Source organism: Lactuca serriola, chromosome 7 (genome assembly GCF_051521515.1).
Source record: "Lactuca serriola cultivar US96UC23 chromosome 7, Lser_US96UC23_V15, whole genome shotgun sequence".
Lineage (NCBI taxonomy): Eukaryota > Viridiplantae > Streptophyta > Magnoliopsida > Asterales > Asteraceae > Lactuca > Lactuca serriola.
Window position 1 is genome coordinate 36,034,372 of NC_136414.1, and position 18,894 is coordinate 36,053,265.

Consider the following 18,894-nt stretch of genomic DNA (forward strand, 5'->3'; position numbering starts at 1 on the left):
CTTGCATTCCCCCCCTTTTGAAAGCATATAAAAGCATTTAGAATATTTAACAGGTTGATTAAGGGGTATGAAACTCACTTGATTGATTGAGGAAAGCGAGATGGAAAACCGGGCAGAGTTTCGTCTCGGAAAACGGATTTTTCTCGGGATTCTCGGGAATCTCGGGAGTAAAATCGACCCTCGGGACTTGAGCAAAAAGACCAGAGCTTCGGGTTATAACGGGCACGGAAAACGAGACAAAGTTGTGAGAGAGAGGAGAGAAATGAGCAACATTTTCGGAAAGCCTCGCATCCTATTTATAGGAAGGCTGAACCGCCTCCGAACGCGGGGCGTACGCTCGTACGCAGCGCGTACGCGTACGTCATGCATGACCGAAGCCTCGACTGCCTCGGTTCGGATGGGACGGGTTGTTGGGTACGCGGGTCGGATGGGACAGCGGGTCGGACGGGACAACGGGTCGGACGGGTTAGAACTCTTCGGATAGTGCGACGTGGACGATCCGAGACCCTCGATCTCAGTACGCGGGGCGTACGAAGGTACGCAGGGCGTACTTCGGTCCAATCCGATGACTCCCCTTCGGATATTACCGGGAATTTATAATTAAATTTATATTTATTATAAATAAACTTCAAAAATTCATATCTCCCTCATACGAACTCCGTTTTTGACGTTCTTTATATCCTCGCGAAGGTGAGACCATGATCTACGACTTTCGTTTAGATTCCGTTGGCTAATTCCGAAATTATTTTTATTATTTATTTATTAAAATGACGTGATTAAGGAATTTCTTCAAAATTTCATAACTTCCTCATCCGGAGTCAGATTTGGACGTTCTTTTTATGTACGCAAACCTTGATATGATTCCTATTACTTTATTTAATCCGAATAAGATTTTAGGAAGGTTACATTTTGACCTAAATTTGATCGGTTTTACATTACATTGACTCGAAATATCGGGTTGTCACATCATCCCCCCGTTAGAAGGAATTTCGTCCCGAAATTAGACTTTTAAGCAAGCTAGAATTTACAAATAACTAAGCAAAAAGGTGAGGGTATTTCAGTTTCATCTGATCCTCACGTTCCCAAGTGAATTCCGGTCCTCGCTTGGCATTCCAGCGAACCTTCACGATAGGGATACGGCTTTGTTTTGTCTGCTTGACCTCACGGTCCATGATCTCTACAGGTTCTTCCACGAAGTTGAGGCTCTCGTTGATTTCAATCTCGTCGAGTGGGATTACAAGAGTCTCGTCGGATAGACACTTTTTCAAGTTAGATACGTGGAATGTAGAATGTACGTTACGAAGTGCGTCTGGTAGTTCGAGTTTGTAAGCTACGGGGCCGACTCTTGCAAGAATCTCGAAAGGCCCTATGTACCTCGGATTAAGCTTCCCACGCTTGCCGAAGCGTATCAAGCCCTTCCAGGGTGAGACTTTGAGGAGGACTCGGTCTCCCACCTGAAATTCCAAAGGTTTCCTTCGCTTATCAGCGTAGCTCTTCTGTCGGTCTCTAGAGGCTTTCAATCGTTCACGGATCTGAACGATTTTCTCTGTTGTTTCCCGAATGATCTCCGGACCGGTGAGAGTAGTGCCAGAAGTTTGCCCCCTGGCTAATTGGGTATCACCCACCTCAGCCCAGCACAGAGGGGATCTGCACTTACGGCCGTAGAGAGCTTCAAATGGAGCAGCCTTGATGCTCGTGTGATAACTGTTATTATAGGAAAACTCGACAAGGGGTAAATGAGTATCCCATGCCTTCCCAAAGTCAATCACGCAGGCTCGCAACATATCTTCTAGAGTTTGGATGGTCCTCTCACTCTGTCCGTCGGTCTGAGGATGGTAGGCTGTGCTCATGTCCAACCTTGTTCCTAGGGAATGTTGTAGTGATTGCCAAAATCTTGAGGTGAACCTACTATCTCTATCGGAGATAATGGACATAGGTACACCATGTAGCCGTACGATTTCCCTAATGTATGTTCTCGTAAGCTTCTCCATCTTGTCGGTTTCTTTGATAGGCAGGAAGTGTGCAGACTTGGTCAATCTATCAACGATGACCCATATGGTGTCAAGTCCACCCGTTGTCTTGGGCAACTTGGTTATGAAATCCATAGTGATCCGCTCCCACTTCCATTCCGGGATCTCTGGTTGCTGCAATAAACCAGAGGGCTTCTGGTACTCGACCTTAACCTTTGCGCAAGTAAGGCATTTACTTACGAAGGTAGCAATCTCTGCTTTCATATTAGGCCACCAGTATAGCTTCTTAAGATCCAGATACATCTTATCTGAACCTGGGTGGACGGAATACCGAGTGTTGTGCGCCTCGGTCATGACCAAGTCTCGGAAGCCACCATGTTTCGGTGTCCAGATCCGGTTCATGAAATATAAAGCTCCGTCACCCTTGGCTTCTAAATTCTTGTCCATTCCTCTAAGGGATTCACTTGACACATTTTCAGATTTCATGGCCTCAAGTTGAGCCGCCTGAATTTGCTTAGTCAGGTGTGAATGGATGGTTATTGATAATGACTTGACTTTGCGACCAGAATATTCCTTCCGACTTAGGGCGTCCGCTACTACGTTGGCTTTACCCGGATGATAACGAATATCGCATTCGTAATCACTGAGTAGCTCGACCCACCGTCGTTGTCTCATGTTGAGCTCCTTCTGATCGAAAATGTGTTGTAAACTCTTGTGGTCGGTAAAGATAGTGCTCTTCGTTCCATACAAGTAATGTCTCCAGATCTTCAGAGCAAACACTACTGCTCCTAGTTCAAGATCGTGGGTCGTGTAGTTAACCTCGTGTGTCTTCAATTGTCTTGAGGCGTAGGCGATGACCTTACCTCGCTGCATCAGAACACATCCGAGTCCTTGGTTTGATGCATCGCAATAAACTACGAAGTCTTCTATTCCTTCGGGAAGGGATAGTATTGGTACGGTGCACAAGGCTCGTTTGAGCGTTTGGAACGCTCTTTCTTGTTTCTCTTCCCAGTCAAAGGCCACACCTTTCTGGGTTAGGGTTGTAAGAGGCTTCGCTATTCGTGAGAAGTTCTGAATGAACCTGCGGTAGTAGCCAGCGAGACCTAGAAATTGACGAATTTCTGTAGGAGTCTTCGGTGCTGACCAGTTCTCAATGGCCTTAATTTTGGATGGGTCCACGTGGATTCCCTCTTCGCTTACCACGTGTCCTAAGAATTCGACTCTTCGGATCCAAAATTCACATTTCGAGAACTTCGCATAAAGTTTCTCTTTTCGTAATGTCCCTAGAACTTGTCGCAGGTGATCTCCATGTTCTTTCTTACTTCGGGAGTAGATTAGGATGTCGTCAATGAAAACGATGACGAACTGATCCAAGTAGGGTCGGCATACTCTATTCATCAGATCCATGAAGACTGCGGGCGCATTGGTCAATCCGAATGGCATCACCACGAACTCGTAATGTCCGTAACGAGTTCGGAAGGCGGTCTTCGGCACATCCTCCTCTAGCACTCGTAACTGGTGATATCCGGATCTCAGATCAATCTTAGAAAAATAGTTCGCCCCTTGCAGTTGGTCGAATAGATCATCTATGCGCGGTAGAGGATAACGATTGTTGACCGTCAGTTTGTTGAGTTCTCTGTAGTCAATACACATACGGAAGGATCCGTCCTTCTTCTTAACAAACAAGACCGGTGCTCCCCAAGGTGAGAAACTTGGCCTTATAAAGCCCTTGCTGAGCAGTTCGTTAAGTTGACCAGAGAGTTCTTGCATCTCGGCTGGTGCTAAACGGTAGGACGACTTGGCTACTGGGGTAGCTCCTGGGACTAAGTCGATTCTGAACTCGACTTGTCGTTGCGGAGGTAATCCGGGTAGTTCTTCTGGGAAAACGTCGGGGAAGTCGCTCACTACTGGGAGGTTCTTTAGTTCTTTCGTTTCTAGGTTCGTGTCGACGACGTGAGCAAGGAATGCGTGGTATTCCTTACGCAGGTATTTCTGTGCTTGAATACTTGATATGATGCGAAGACTTGCACCGGGTTTGTCGCCATAGACTATAAGAGTTTCGTTAGACGGGAGGTTTAGACGGACTGCTTTCTCGAAGCACATGATGTCGGCACGATGGAGGCTTAACCAGTCCATGCCAATGATGACGTCGAAACTTTTTATTGAGACTGGCATGAGGTCGATTGGAAATGAATGGTTGTCTAGGGTTAGGGTACAACCTAAGTATATGCTACTTGTGTTTTCAGTTTTTCCATTAGCCATTTCTACTGTAAATAGTTCTTTGAGTGCGTGCGGTGGTTGATTAAGCATGCGAGCGAATTTATGGTTTACGAAGCTTCGCTCCGCTCCACTATCGAATAGAATGCATGCATAGGAGTTATCGAGGAGGAACGTACCGGTTACTACTGTCGGGTCAGCAACTGCTTCCCCGTGGCCAATAGCTAGTACCCTCCCTGCTCCTCCAGCATTCCTCGCTTTGGGGCAGTCCCTCTTAAAGTGGCCTGCTTCGCCACATCCATAGCAGGTTGGGCTCGCGCCAGAGCCAGGGACTTGGTTGATAGGTTGTGCCGGGAACTTACAGAATCGGACGGTGTGTCCTTTCTTGTTGCAGTTAGAGCACTGCAATTCACGGCAGGGGCCGTTGTGGTGGTAGCTGCATTTGTTGCACTTGGGCGAACTTCCAGCATACCGACTCACCGGAGCAGTAGTAGTAGCAGTAGGGGTTACTGCGGCATGAATTGCCACCAATTGCTGCTTTTTGGCAGCCTGATGCTTCTTCCTTTCATCTCAGAATTTCCGCTTAGTATCGGCGGGTTTGGAGGGTTCCGGGATGGCTAGGGTGGTTGTGGTTGCAGGGGTTTTGACTCCATGGTCAATGAGTCGTTGTGCCAATCATTTGGCACTGTCGAAGGTAGCGGGGTTTGACGCTAACACATTCCCCTGATACGGAGGCACTAGTCCCCATATGTACCTCTCGATCTTCTTCCCCTCGGTGGGAACCATATTGGGGTAGAGGGCCACCAGCTCGCTGAAGCGGGCAGTATAAGCGACCACATTGGTGCCCTTCATTGACAGGTTCCAGAGTTCCTGCTCCAGTTTCTGGATCTCGCCCCTCGGGCAGTATTCCTCAGTCATGAGGTCTTTCATTGTTTCCCAGCCCATGTCGTTGGCTACGACGAGAGTTAGGGCTTTGACGTGGCCGTTCCACCACGTTAGGGCTTTACCCTCAAAGGTGCAGGAGGCATATTTCACTTTGCACGCAACAGGGCATGAACAGATTTCGAAGACTGATTCAGTCTTCTCGAACCATTGCGAGAGAGCAATGACTCCGCCGGTGCCATAGAAAGGCTTCGGCTTGCAGTTTGTAAAATCCTTGTAAGAGCACTCCCTTGAGCGCACAGGGATTTCGATCGGAATAGATTCCACAGGGGTTCCACCTCTGCTGGCATCAGAAGAGTGATACTGAGCCATGGCAGTTGCCACTGCTGCAGCTACGACAGCATTCAGGGCTACAGTATCGATGACCGGGGGCGGAGGAGGTGGTGGAGGTGCAGGATTATTCCTATTCCTGGGAGATTTGCGAGGAGGCATCCTTCAGCTAAAAGTTTATAAAGATAAGAAAGATGGTAAGAATCAATTTGTAAGTAGCGTGAGAGTGACACACGGACTAACTAAACATAGTCCAACAGTTGAAAGAGTGCTTGAAACCACAATAAGGAATATTAGAAGGAAAGCATAAGTGTATAGATTTTTCCCAGATAGATAGATCTCAAAAATACTGGTATTACTGATGTAATAAGTTCAGGGAAAAATCGACCTAACAGTAGGTCATACATCATACCATATAGAAAAGTTTGATAGTTCTTAGATTTCAAATTTTGAGTAAGGAAAGTTAGAAACATTTTACACACGAGTGCTACTTGGAGCACAGATGTTAAAGGCTATCCTTTAATTAAAAGACGGAGATGTACTAGACATCAACCAACGGCGATGGGAAAGTCCCGGGCGAGTACTGCGGTCGGACACTTGACGAAACACCTCTTGAATGGGTCGATCCTGAGTCCTCTAACGAGCTCGAAGTTCCAATATTTCAGCTCGTGAGGCAGCCAACTGCTACTGCAGGGTTTTATTTGTCCTCCGGGTCCGTTCCATGTCTTCTTCAAGACGGCGGATGCTGACTGTGTTGACACCTGAGTCGGCATCAATCTCTATGACCCGGTCGACGGCTGCTCTACCTTGCTCGACAATACGAGCTATTCTGCGGATAAAGACAGGCAGAGCTCGGTCAGTAGAGCCACCATCGCTGACGTTGTAAAAGGTTCGGTCCCCAAAGTATGGTAAGGGTTGACCCTGATCATCACTCCAGCGGTTCAGGTTGCTTGCCCATATGGGTGTAGGACCTGGAAACGCTGGTCGAGGGTTGTTGTTCGGGGCTTGACCTACAATCGGTAGGTTGTTGACTTCAGGCTCGGAGTCGGACCCATCTGAAAAGCCTTCTGCGAGGTGATCATCCAAAGGGATTGGATGGTCAACTTCGGGCTCTTCATCGATCCACCCGGCATTACCTTCATTGGGAAAGTACGGGTCGCCATGATGGATATCTAGCCATCAAGATCTATGCGAGAATAGAGGTATAAGAATATAGTATACGTGTAACTAGTAGCGCAAAATACTCCTATAGTATTTTAAGTTTAAATTCTATTGATCTTCTTGTGGTATTGTTGGTAAGTTTTTAGACTTGTTAACCTATCACAACCATTCTAAGGCATGTGCTAATCACTCCTAGGATCAGCATAGTTGATCAGGCTATGCCATTCCCAGGACTGACCATACATCCCCGAGCTCACTTGTGATATTTAACAATCGTAATACTTTTGTTCTTGTCATTGTGACACTTATTTTAGTATGAATGCAGACTAGTATACTTAGTTAAATATTTTATTATTTTAAGTATAGACTCTTGGTCAGAGTTTAATCCCCAATGGGTTTATAGTTTAGTATATCTTTTATGGGTTGATATACTCAATTCACTATAAACAATGCTCTGATACCAATCTGTCACACCCCAAAACCAAGAACGGCGGAAACGTTCTGGGGCGGAGGACGTCATGTAAGGTAATCACAACACAGTAAATGTAAATAGGCAAACAACATCATCCATTGCATTAAATATATAAATTTAATACATGTGTGTTCTGTAAAATTTTAGACACCAAAAATATAACGTAAATCAAAATAACAAAATGATGAGTCTTGAGTACGCTCCATCATCTCAAAAGCTGGCATCGGTACCTGTCTACTGATGACCTGGGAATACAAGTTATTTTGAAAGAGTTTATCAGCATTAAGCTGGTGAGTTCATAAGTATTTTAGTGTCAATGTTCATTGTCAAAAACGTTTGAACTTGTCCCAATGTATAAGTTGTAAAAATGTAAATAAATGTTTAAAAGTATTTGCAAAAGTTTGAATCTCTCAGAAAATCCTATATTTTCTATAATAGTAACCTTCTACCAAGGCTTAACTGTTTTGTAAACTCGTCTGTTGTAAAAGTGTGTGATTACCCAAGTATAACTATCATTTGATAAAATATAGTTTGTACATTAATGCTTAAGTGAGATTATCACCAAAATATGTAATGGGTAAATCATTGTAGTACTGTAGTTTTGTATAATAAGAACTACTGTTGTACTAATTACTACTACCTTAAACCGGATTTATATTAAGGTATAATGTGATAATTGCACCATACTATCGACTGATAACAACGACATAAAGAACGGTCGTAATAACGGAATGACGTTTGGCACCCGCAGACCTGCAGGTCCGGCTGTAGCTAGCAGCAAGGTGTAGGATAGTCAATCCAGTATAGATCTATACGCAAACTCAACGCTCTCCCTCCAAGAGAATTCTGGCTACAACTCGGGCCATGACATTTAAGGCATGCTCCGATACAGTGGATCACATTTGTTATCGTATTCTTGCATGTGTGATGAAATGTTTCTTGTTCTAGTATTGTTGTATATGTTCTCGTAGTATAGTTGTATATATTCTCTTCCTAGTATAGACTCATGAATGAACTGACTCATTGATCTAGCAGTTGTAATAGTTTGATTCTGTGTTACCCCGATGGTAACTTGTTAACAGTGCGTTTAGTACATATGATTATGGAAGTACTTTCATGTCTATATATGTATATTTGATATATAATTAATATGGAAACGACCTTCGGATGGTCACCCAAAATCCTATCAGACCACATCCAAATCGAGGAAAAGGAAACAAGGTGGATAGCCTTCCTAAGTCCTTTAAACATTATTTATACGTCTATACATATATGGGCATGCAATTTGTAATATAAAAGCATAAATAAGTATTTATAAGGCATTTGAAACATAAGTATTATTTTTAAAGAAAGATTGACTTGATGTCAATCTATAAAACAATTTGAAGGCGTAGATTTGATTAAAACAGTTTAAGTATAAGGAACATTTGCTTAAATCACAGTTGCAGTGTAAATTCGAAAAGTAAATGGGTTTGGAAAACATTTAGAAGTAAAACAGTTTGATTGATAGTTTGAATAGTGATAAAACCACTGATTTCCCTAGTTATTAATCACATGTGATTTGTACAATCACAGGTGATTGAAACAATAACTATAAGTATTTAACTTGCATTCCCCCCCTTTTGAAAGCATATAAAAGCATTTAGAATATTTAACAGGTTGATTAAGGGGTATGAAACTCACTTGATTGATTGAGGAAAGCGAGATGGAAAACCGGGCAGAGTTTCGTCTCGGAAAACGGATTTTTCTCGGGATTCTCGGGAATCTCGGGAGTAAAATCGACCCTCGGGACTTGAGCAAAAAGACCAGAGCTTCGGGTTATAACGGGCACGGAAAACGAGACAAAGTTGTGAGAGAGAGGAGAGAAATGAGCAACATTTTCGGAAAGCCTCGCATCCTATTTATAGGAAGGCTGAACCGCCTCCGAACGCGGGGCGTACGCTCGTACGCAGCGTGTACGCGTACGTCATGCATGACCGAAGCCTCGACTGCCTCGGTTCGGATGGGACGGGTTGTTGGGTACGCGGGTCGGATGGGACAGCGGGTCGGACGGGACAACGGGTCGGACGGGTTAGAACTCTTCGGATAGTGCGACGTGGACGATCCGAGACCCTTGATCTCAGTACGCGGGGCGTACGAAGGTACGCAGGGCGTACTTCGGTCCAATCCGATGACTCCCCTTCGGATATTACCGGGAATTTATAATTAAATTTATATTTATTATAAATAAACTTCAAAAATTCATATCTCCCTCATACGAACTCCGTTTTTGACGTTCTTTATATCCTCGCGAAGGTGAGACCATGATCTACGACTTTCGTTTAGATTCCGTTGGCTAATTCCGAAATTATTTTTATTATTTATTTATTAAAATGACGTGATTAAGGAATTTCTTCAAAATTTCATAACTTCCTCATCCGGAGTCAGATTTGGACGTTCTTTTTATGTACGCAAACCTTGATATGATTCCTATTACTTTATTTAATCCGAATAAGATTTTAGGAAGGTTACATTTTGACCTAAATTTGATCGGTTTTACATTACATTGACTCGAAATATCGGGTTGTCACAAATACCAAAACCGCCCCTCATAACCTTCTGAAAAAAAATCAGGTATACTCAAGGACCAAAAATGTAATCTACTATAAAGTTAAAGAAAAAAAAAGAAAAATATAAATTTTGTTGTTATGCTATATGTTTTTTAGTTTTGGTTCAAAGGCAAAATGGTGATTTAAAAAAAAACCCTAATAGCTAGGCTGTTAACTTAGGCAATCATAAAAGTTTTATGAAACAGTGAAACAAGGTCTAAAAACTACAACCTGATTCTTTTAGGGACCAAAACCAAAAAAATCAACTAAACATAGGGACCTAATATGTAAATCACTAAAAATAAATGAAAAAACTTTTGTTTATACTGAACCCCCCCCCCCTCGTTTTGAGGTCATGGTGGTAGATTGAGCTTCATCACTTCTGCCCCTAATTTGCTCTTCGCTTTATAGTAAGGAATGTTCTTTACTACTGGATCATTTCTTGCACGTTCAGGATCCATTGATATAATCCCTATTGTATTTCAAATTCAATAACAAAATTGTAATTAATTAATTTCTCATTGAAGTTAATAAATTATAAATTTATCTCACTTCCTGATCATCCAAGTTTTCTCATTGCTATAGCATCACGAAGTTGATCATATCGTATATTTTTCTAAATAAGAAACACTAATATCAACAAAAGAAGCTTTTTAATTTCGTAATAAAGTTGAATTAAAAAAATAAGTAAATAAATAAATAAGAAATAGAAGAACCTTATATTACCACCATATTTTATGTTTGATCTCATCACCATATTTAAATCCTCCCATAATTTGAGGTGTTGTGATTAACCAAAATGCAACAATGCTTAGATCTTTCATGCTATCAATAATATGCTGAAACACAAAAGTAGATGTTTTGAAGTGAGATAATTGTTACAAGAGGAAAAGAGGTAGAATCGTAATTGGCATTTACCTCATAAGGGTTTTTTTTTCATTATGTTGTAAGCTTTGCATGGAGGCCCGATAATTTGCAAAGTAAATAAAACTAAATGGGTGTTTCTTTTTTCCTTCATTAAACTCTATAGTGAATGACTATATGGATAAAGTGTTCTATACATAAATATTGTAGATAAAGATAGAAAATAAAACGCAATGGATTATGAGAAATCACAAAAAATAAAAACCAAACCTAGGAACCAACATCGAACAAAAACCCTACTTTCTTTACTTCAAAAAAAAATCAACATACCTGCACATACTCAAAACCGTAGAAAGAATTTCGCAAAAAAATGTTATTTCATAAAAAAAGGAGCCTGAAAAAAAATGGTGGTAAACCGAAGAAGGCATGTCAAAATCAACAAAAAAAATGAAGATATAAACATAAATTATGGACCTGATAAATGATTTCTGTCATATTATCTCTAAAATAAAAAAGAAGCCATCAATGAATCTTAACATTGTCGATGATAGTGACAATAACTTATATTAAGGAAAAAAAGATCTGATATTAGAGATGAAGTGGAGGGAGATGATTAGCTTCATTGTAAATTTATTGGTTATAGTTTCTTTATATTTAATATTGTGGGGGGTTTTATGTGGTTCATTTTGAAGGAACATAAATAAGTTGCTATTTTTTGAAATAAATAGTTATATTTCGTAATATAGCCATAAAATAACAATGTATTTTGAAAGTATATTGTTAAATGTTGGATTATACTTGTGTAGACCCATTTTCACGCATGGTTGGCTATATATAGTTGTTTTCCGTGTCACAAGTAAAAAATGTTTGAAGGTACTTATATGCGACAAACAAGGTCATTGAACTAATAAAACAAAAAATGTTGTCTATAAAGAGGTCCTTTAACGTTATATATATTTACCTATTTTAGTGTAATTTCTACACATTTAAATAATACCAATAACCCTACTTTTTTTATAATTATTTTGTAATATCTATATAAATTTGCATTTTACTTATGTGTTCCCCGCGTTTAACGCGGGTCATAATCTAGTTAATCTAATAAGAGGTTTATATAAATATATGCCAAAATAGTTTTAACGTATTAAAGTAAAATTGAAAAATAAACATTGATTTTATTAATAATTTATGTTTGATAATATAGTTTTAAAAATTTAACTTTCGGTTAACCAAAAAAAAAAAAAAAAAAAAAAAAAACTTCATTTCGGTTCTCGATAACATTCAATTAACATGATAGATTACTATTTTTAAGATGATATCTTTAAGTTTATCAACCGTATAAACTGAGAATTTATTTAATACAAGGCAATAATACAAATAATTAATTATAGTATTATTTATAAATATTAGTGTTATCATAGTTTCAAATGAGTATAGTCAAACAAAATGATTTTCTTTATAGTTGATATATACTAGAAACCGCAAACTTTGAAAAAAAAACTCCTCACCTTGTCTCGTAATATGATGCATGTTTAGCTAGATATAAAATACTCTAAACTTATCAACACTAATCTTTGTTTGTATAAGAATTAATTTCCAAATTTTATAAAAGTTTATTAAAAGCTCAACTCAAACAACTCATAAAAATTCTAAACATACATTAATCGAGTTATTACCGAGTTTATTTTTAATGATGTCAAACACGTACGTCGCTTTTCCTTCCATGATGCCCTTCGTGCAAGCTCTTAATTGTCAAGCGAACCTTGCTCTCATACCATGACAAAATCAAGAAAACGTCATTGTCCTAATTAAAAGTAGTTGGTGACTAAATACAAGATATAACTTCTAAAATAAGATAAATATAAGAGATAAGGATTAACTCAAATTGGTATTGGTTTCATTTTTTATATTAACTTCGTTCATCTTCACAAATAATAGTCATTTAATTTACTTTTTAATATATAATACTATAGTAGTGATGTTTTTATATTTTGTTGTGAATATGGCGGTGCTCTTTATTTCTTATATATATTATTGTTATTGCAAAAACTAATGTGTTACTATTATTTGTAAGTATAGTAATTGTTATTATTTGTAAAACATGCAAGTAGGATGTTATTATGTGTTTTATATTGCTTTTATTGTTAAAAAATATAAGTAAACATAAAAATATATTACCTCTATTGATAAAGAAACTAAGTACGTTATTTCCATTGCAATTTGGTTGCTTATAAACTTCTTCAAATAATTCAAAAAGAAGAAAATAAAATTAAATTCATATCACAAAATGGGGCTTTTGTTTAATCTTGAGTAATTTGAGGGTCGAACAAGGATATCAGACAACAAAGAGGGGTGAACAATGTAAACTGTTACCAAGAAAAAAAATATGGCCCATGCAGGTCTCGAACCTGCGACCTTCGCGTTATTAGCACGACGCTCTAACCAGCTGAGCTAATAGGCCATTTTGCCTAATTTGATCATGATTGAATTTTAACCGCATATGGTTTCTCTAATTGATTTGTATGTGGTTGATGTTCAAAAGGCATGCTACGAGTGATGGAGGTCCAAAACAAAATGGTAAATCAATTATAATGCTTGTATAGTTCTACTTTTAAGTCAAACTTTTGATATCTTCTAAACGATTAGAGGACTCTCATTCCATCAAATTCATTATGCGTCAAATAGGTTATAGCAGTTGGATTATTCACAAGATCTATCATGCATCACAAAAACTTATGAACGTCTTTTTAAAAGTACAGTAAATAACACGAATAATTTATATGGTTTGGTTCAATTTGTGAGTTTATTATTATTATTATTATTATTATTCCAATCGTTGATATAGTGTTTTTCTTATCACTCGTCCCTATCAGATATGTAGTCGGTTGTTACTAATTCCTTATTTGATTTACTTATCATTTATTTATAATTTATAACTTTTTATCAATTTTGTAGAAAAACGGTTTAGGCAGCCGATTAATCGATGCCTAGATGCTAGGCGGCCTCTACCCAATAACATGTATAGCTAACCGGCCAAGATAATCGGTGTTAGTCAAATACGGTCAAAGTGGGAGTTACGTGGATTCTACCCGATAACATCTATAACTAATCGACCAAGATAAAATGGTCTCCACCTATAACCCTAACCACTCCATCTTATCCTATTTCCATCCCACCCACCTAAGACCCTAAACCTGATATATCTTTCTATCACTCTCTATTTTTTTATACCTGATATATCTTTCTCTCCCTCTATGTTCTCTAAACTCAATTGAAGACACTGCCGTCAAAATCTTCCGGTCCGTCGTCAAAATCATTTGGTTGACAGTTGGCTATTTCTTATCAACCTCCTTGTTTGACAACTCTTATTGCTGATCGACACTCCAAAGACACCACAGACCACCGGTGAAAGAATAGTGCTTTAGTAAAAAATTGATAAATTAATTTGGTAACCAAATTAGTAAGTATGGTTTGATGTTTAAAATAAAATATATAAAAAACTAAATTAGTAACCAAATTAGAATGATCTATCTTACATATATAAACTCTTTGGATTTTAAATTGAAGAAAATGAAAAATATAAGAAATGATAAGTGGAAAAAAATAATTCAAAAAATATGAAAAATAACATGTGTCAAATTCAATGACAACATGACATTTAAAAAAAAAAAGATTTTCATTATTAGGTTATACTAACCGGATATAAAGTTTCGGCAACGTTCATAAAATCTCAAAAATGGAATATAATCTACACATGCTTTAGAAAATTTGTATTCATCTTCATTTTGGCATTTGTGAAAATATTTTGTTTTATTAAACTCTATAATATTGTTTTTTACATTATAATTTTTGCCGTCCTTTTCAATTTAATAGAAAGTAAGCAATCCAAATAATTCTTTCCAACCATCTAAAAAATGCCATGACTTATTGATTTTATCATTTATAAATTCCAGTTTTCCTGTATTGAACATTGTTTAGGTAGATAATGAAAGACAACATCAAGAACACCATGTCCTGATGTCCCAATCCCAATCGATGAGGTAATGAGAAGGTAGGTATGTGGTCAGGCATCCATTATCCATAATGGTGACACATACAAGTGAACTCAAACAATTATCAGTTTTAAATTTTAGGGGGAGTAAACCCTTAATGAAAAGCATGTAGAAGATAAAGGAACAAGGACGTAGACTACCTTCCGACCTTGACTCTAAGTCTCAACAAACATTCTATAAAAATGTTATATCCTTGGAAAGGGTAGATTTTTCGTGTCTAACTTCAAGCTAACTTCATGTTTCCTTGTTGGTGTACTCTCCTCCTTGTACTATATCAATGCCACCACAGTCTTCCTTCAATAGATATCGTTCCCAACAAACATTGCTCCACTCCAAATGACATCCAACAATGTCTTACTACATAACCATACATCATCCTGATTTTAGCAATTTCGATATTCTTCTCATAGCAGTATTTAATCGGCCATCATTCGGATATACATACAACATAATATACTATTTATTAATGAAAAAGACTTTTAAAATACTACTATTTATTATTATTTTTAAATATATGTAGTTGCATTACAAATATAGTAATCATTTTTTATTACTTTAGATACTTTCCCTTTTAAGCTAGCATCCGTTAATTAGTTACTTGTTTGTATGTTTCATATAACATAAAATACCCAAAAGAAAAGATGTGGAAATCCTTCAAACTATTTGCAAGTAATTTCTTTTCAAACTATCATTAACCCCACAATCATGTGAGGGTGAGATGGGGAGGTAGAGGTTGGCAGTTTTGTCTCCACTTAAGGGTAGACGACTACTTCTATAGAGGAATTTCAACATATCAACGAGGATATTTGGATAGAGTAGCTGATATCAAATATGACCTCCGTCAAAAGAAATATGTAAACCTAATGGGACAATTAACATGACAAAGGTAAGCATATGCAAGTAAAAAACATATGCATGAAAATCGATATGATACCGAGAATATAACATTAGGAAGGTACATACAATGGTGATAAAGGAAAAACCCAACTATAGGTAACAAAAAAGAGGAATAAGGTGAAGGGAATGAAAGGGAACAATAAGGAAGGAGAATCAAGTAAATAACATAAGCAAGACACATTCCAATAAGATAGAGGAATAATGTCCTAGGCTACTACATTTCTCGTATTCTGATATCCATGCATTTCTTGTTTGGGTTTAACACTTCACCAACCGATAAACTATTTTGCACACACATACGTACAAAATAATAAAACAATCAAAACAAGAACATAATATATCTAAGAAATAATAAAGCAGAACATAATATATCTAAGAAATCGAGCTACGTCTAGGGGGAGAGAGAGAGAGAGAGAGAGAGAGAGAGAGAGAGAGAGAGAGAGAGAGAGAGAGAGAGCATTCAAATTACATATTTTGCCTATAAGGCCAAACTGAAAACATTCTAAGGGCGTGTTCGGCACGTAGCGTTTGAGAGCTTTTGAGTTCTAGCTTTTAAGAAAACGCTAGTAAAAAAGAAAAAACATTGTTCGACGACAGCGTTTAGCTTTTTGCCTAAACAAAATGCTCCAAAATCAAAAGCTAAATGTAATAGCTTTCAACAAAACGCTCCAAAGTCAAATGCTACCCGTTAACCGCTACCCACTACCCGCTACCAGTTAGTTTGCCGAACACGCCCTAAGAGTGTAAGGTGTGGGCAATGCCTATTTGTGTTTTTTTGAGACCTAAGCAGGAAAAATGCCATGAAAACGGGAAAAGAGTGGTGGTGTTCCGCCAAGAAAACGCCGTCATGAGGAAGAAAAACAGAGAGGAACCTGGTGCCACGAAAACACGCACCAACGTAACACCTAATAACGTCGGGCCGAGGCGTTGTTCCGGGCGTCATACTGGCGTTTTTCTGTGTTACGTCACAATAACGCATTCGGGGGGCGTTGTTCCGGGCGTCATACTGGCGTTTTTCCGTGTTATGTCACAATAACGCATTCGGGCGTTGCTCGCAGCATGTAGTCTAACAAATATGGACCACGACACATTACTTTTGATGCCGAATCGGATATAGGAAGTAACCCCAAAATTTTTCTTCTTGAGGCACTGTTCCTTGGACCCAGCTCCCCCCTTGACTCCTGCATTATGCTTGGTTTGCGTAGCATGAGGTCAAAAAGAAGATCATGTTCACAGCTAAGCAATCCTATATGAGTTCATGTTCTTTGAAAGGACCAACTCATTCAGGTCTAATTAATAACTAAAAAAAAAAAATTCTAGATTCATCTTTTCGAGTTTATCTTTTGTATATTGTATATTAAAACTCAACTTTTAATAGTATAAAATACTATAAATTTGTAGTATAATTAGATATAGGATCATTAATTGATTTCAATATCAATCGTATAACATAGTTACATAACACTGGATTCTAAGAGTACGATTTCCTAAAATATATATCAACTTCAATTCCCTTTTACGATACGTCCACTTTGTCATATTTAAAATGATGATAATCGTTGAGGATTTTTTTTCTTTATGTTTCGATAATTCATTAGAAAGAACTTAGTTAGAAGATAATTTTTTATAATTAAAGTTCTACTTGTTGCACGGTTAATACTAAGGAATCAATTATATAAAAAAAAAAACAAACAAATAATATTCCTTCATGTAGATTTTCGGCCTTGTCGATTTTCATCTCAAACAAATAACCATCGTATTTCCATGGATTCCAAGGTTTTATTTTTATCATCCTCCGCCTCTATAAATACTCTATCTCCACTTTAATTATTTTATTGACACACAGGTGATCGATCATGGCCATGGTGGAGACTGGTGGAGGAGCGGCGGCGGTCAATGTGCACCATGGGGTGACCTTGAGCATAGCCAAAGACGACACTAAAGATAACGCAACTTCAGCCCCCTACTTTACTCGTCAATTTTCTCAAAAGGTTTTCTTTTTTACTCGATAACGTTCTTTAAACCATAACGGATATGTGTATGTACTCCATGCATATGTGTGCTTGTATGTATTTCTTGCTCGACTTTACGATTGTGGTCTTTTGGCAGCTGATGGCGGAGTTGCTAGCTACATACTTCTTGATATTTTCCGGTTGTGGCGTGATCATGGTGAACATTGACAAGAAAAATCCGGTGGGTATGCCCGGAATAGCCATCGTATGGGGGGCGGTGGTGATGGTGATGATTTACACTGTCGGTCACATCTCCGGTGCACATATAAACCCTGCAGTCACCATTGCTTTTGCTTCTTGCAAAAGGTTTCCATGGAAAGAGGTGATTTTGATATTGATTATGAATTGTTCATTTTTTGACGTTTATTTGGATTCAAACTTATGTTCTTGATTTTTTTTTTGACGTTTATTTGGATACAAACTTATGTTCTTGATTTTGACATTAACGTTTCATTAGTATCTCTTCAGGTACCCGGATACGTGATTGCTCAAATCCTTGCATCAATCCTAGCGAGTGGAACCCTAAGGTTAATATTTAGTGGAACACATGATCATTTCGTAGGAAACGCTCCTATCCACTCGAACCTCCAATCCTTCGTTATGGAAATTATTATCACGTTCTATCTCATGTTTGTCATCACTGCAGTTGCGACAGACGATCGAGCTGTAAGTACTGTTTTCTTAACTTTTTCTTAATACAAATTATACTTTACGCCATATATAACTATAAGTCTACACTTTTACTTAACACAGACAGGACAACTAGCTGGGGTTGCCATTGGATCAACTGTTCTACTTAACGCCATGTTCGCAGGGTACAATCTAAATATACTAATACATGTTATTTCTTAAGTGGTTATGCGAATGTACTTTGAAACATGTATTTTGATATGACAGGCAAGTATCGGGGGCATCAATGAATCCTGCAAGAAGCATAGGGCCAGCGCTCGTGTGGAACCAATACCAAGGGCTGTGGGTTTACATTTTGGGTCCGATGATTGGGGCCATTGGTGGTGCATGGGCGTATAACACCATAAGGTTCACCGATAAACCATTGTGTGAGATAACCAAGAGGGAATCTCAACAATGATTTTTATTAGTGTTGTATGTTTGTTCGAACCCATGGGTTTGTTTACAAGAGACGAACTAAAAAGTGAAACAAATAAGTCATTACAAATGATGTAATATGCTCTATCACACTATTTTCTATAACAATATTTAGTATGATTGTAACATAAAATATTAGTGATTTAAATTCACAATGATCACTACAAAAAAATGCTAATTACAGGTGACAAATATCATTGCTAATACCGGAATCGCTGCTAAATGCAATAGCAGCAACAAGTCACCGCTATTGTCATTGTCATGTAGCTATTGTAAAAAATCACCGCTAATATCCTATTTTATTTTCTAAACAACTTTTTTTTCAAACGTAGAAAAACTAAT

At 38.3% G+C, this 18,894-nt stretch overlaps 1 protein-coding gene and 1 non-coding gene across 2 annotated transcripts; one reads left to right on the forward strand and one right to left on the reverse strand.

Annotated features, from left to right (window-relative positions):
• Positions 1 to 12,871: 12,871 nt before the first annotated feature.
• Positions 12,872 to 12,945, reverse strand: TRNAI-AAU (transfer RNA isoleucine (anticodon AAU)). Its single transcript has one exon. It is a non-coding gene; the product is annotated as a tRNA-Ile (tRNA).
• A 4,344-nt stretch (positions 12,946 to 17,289) lies between these two features.
• Positions 17,290 to 18,535, forward strand: LOC145062024 (aquaporin NIP1-1-like). Its single transcript, XM_079009632.1, has 5 exons — positions 17,290 to 17,424; positions 17,543 to 17,767; positions 17,914 to 18,111; positions 18,199 to 18,260; positions 18,343 to 18,535. Exons 1-5 carry the CDS (start codon positions 17,290 to 17,292, stop codon positions 18,533 to 18,535), a joined length of 813 nt encoding a protein of 270 aa, XP_078865758.1.
• The last annotated feature ends 359 nt before the right edge of the window (positions 18,536 to 18,894 follow it).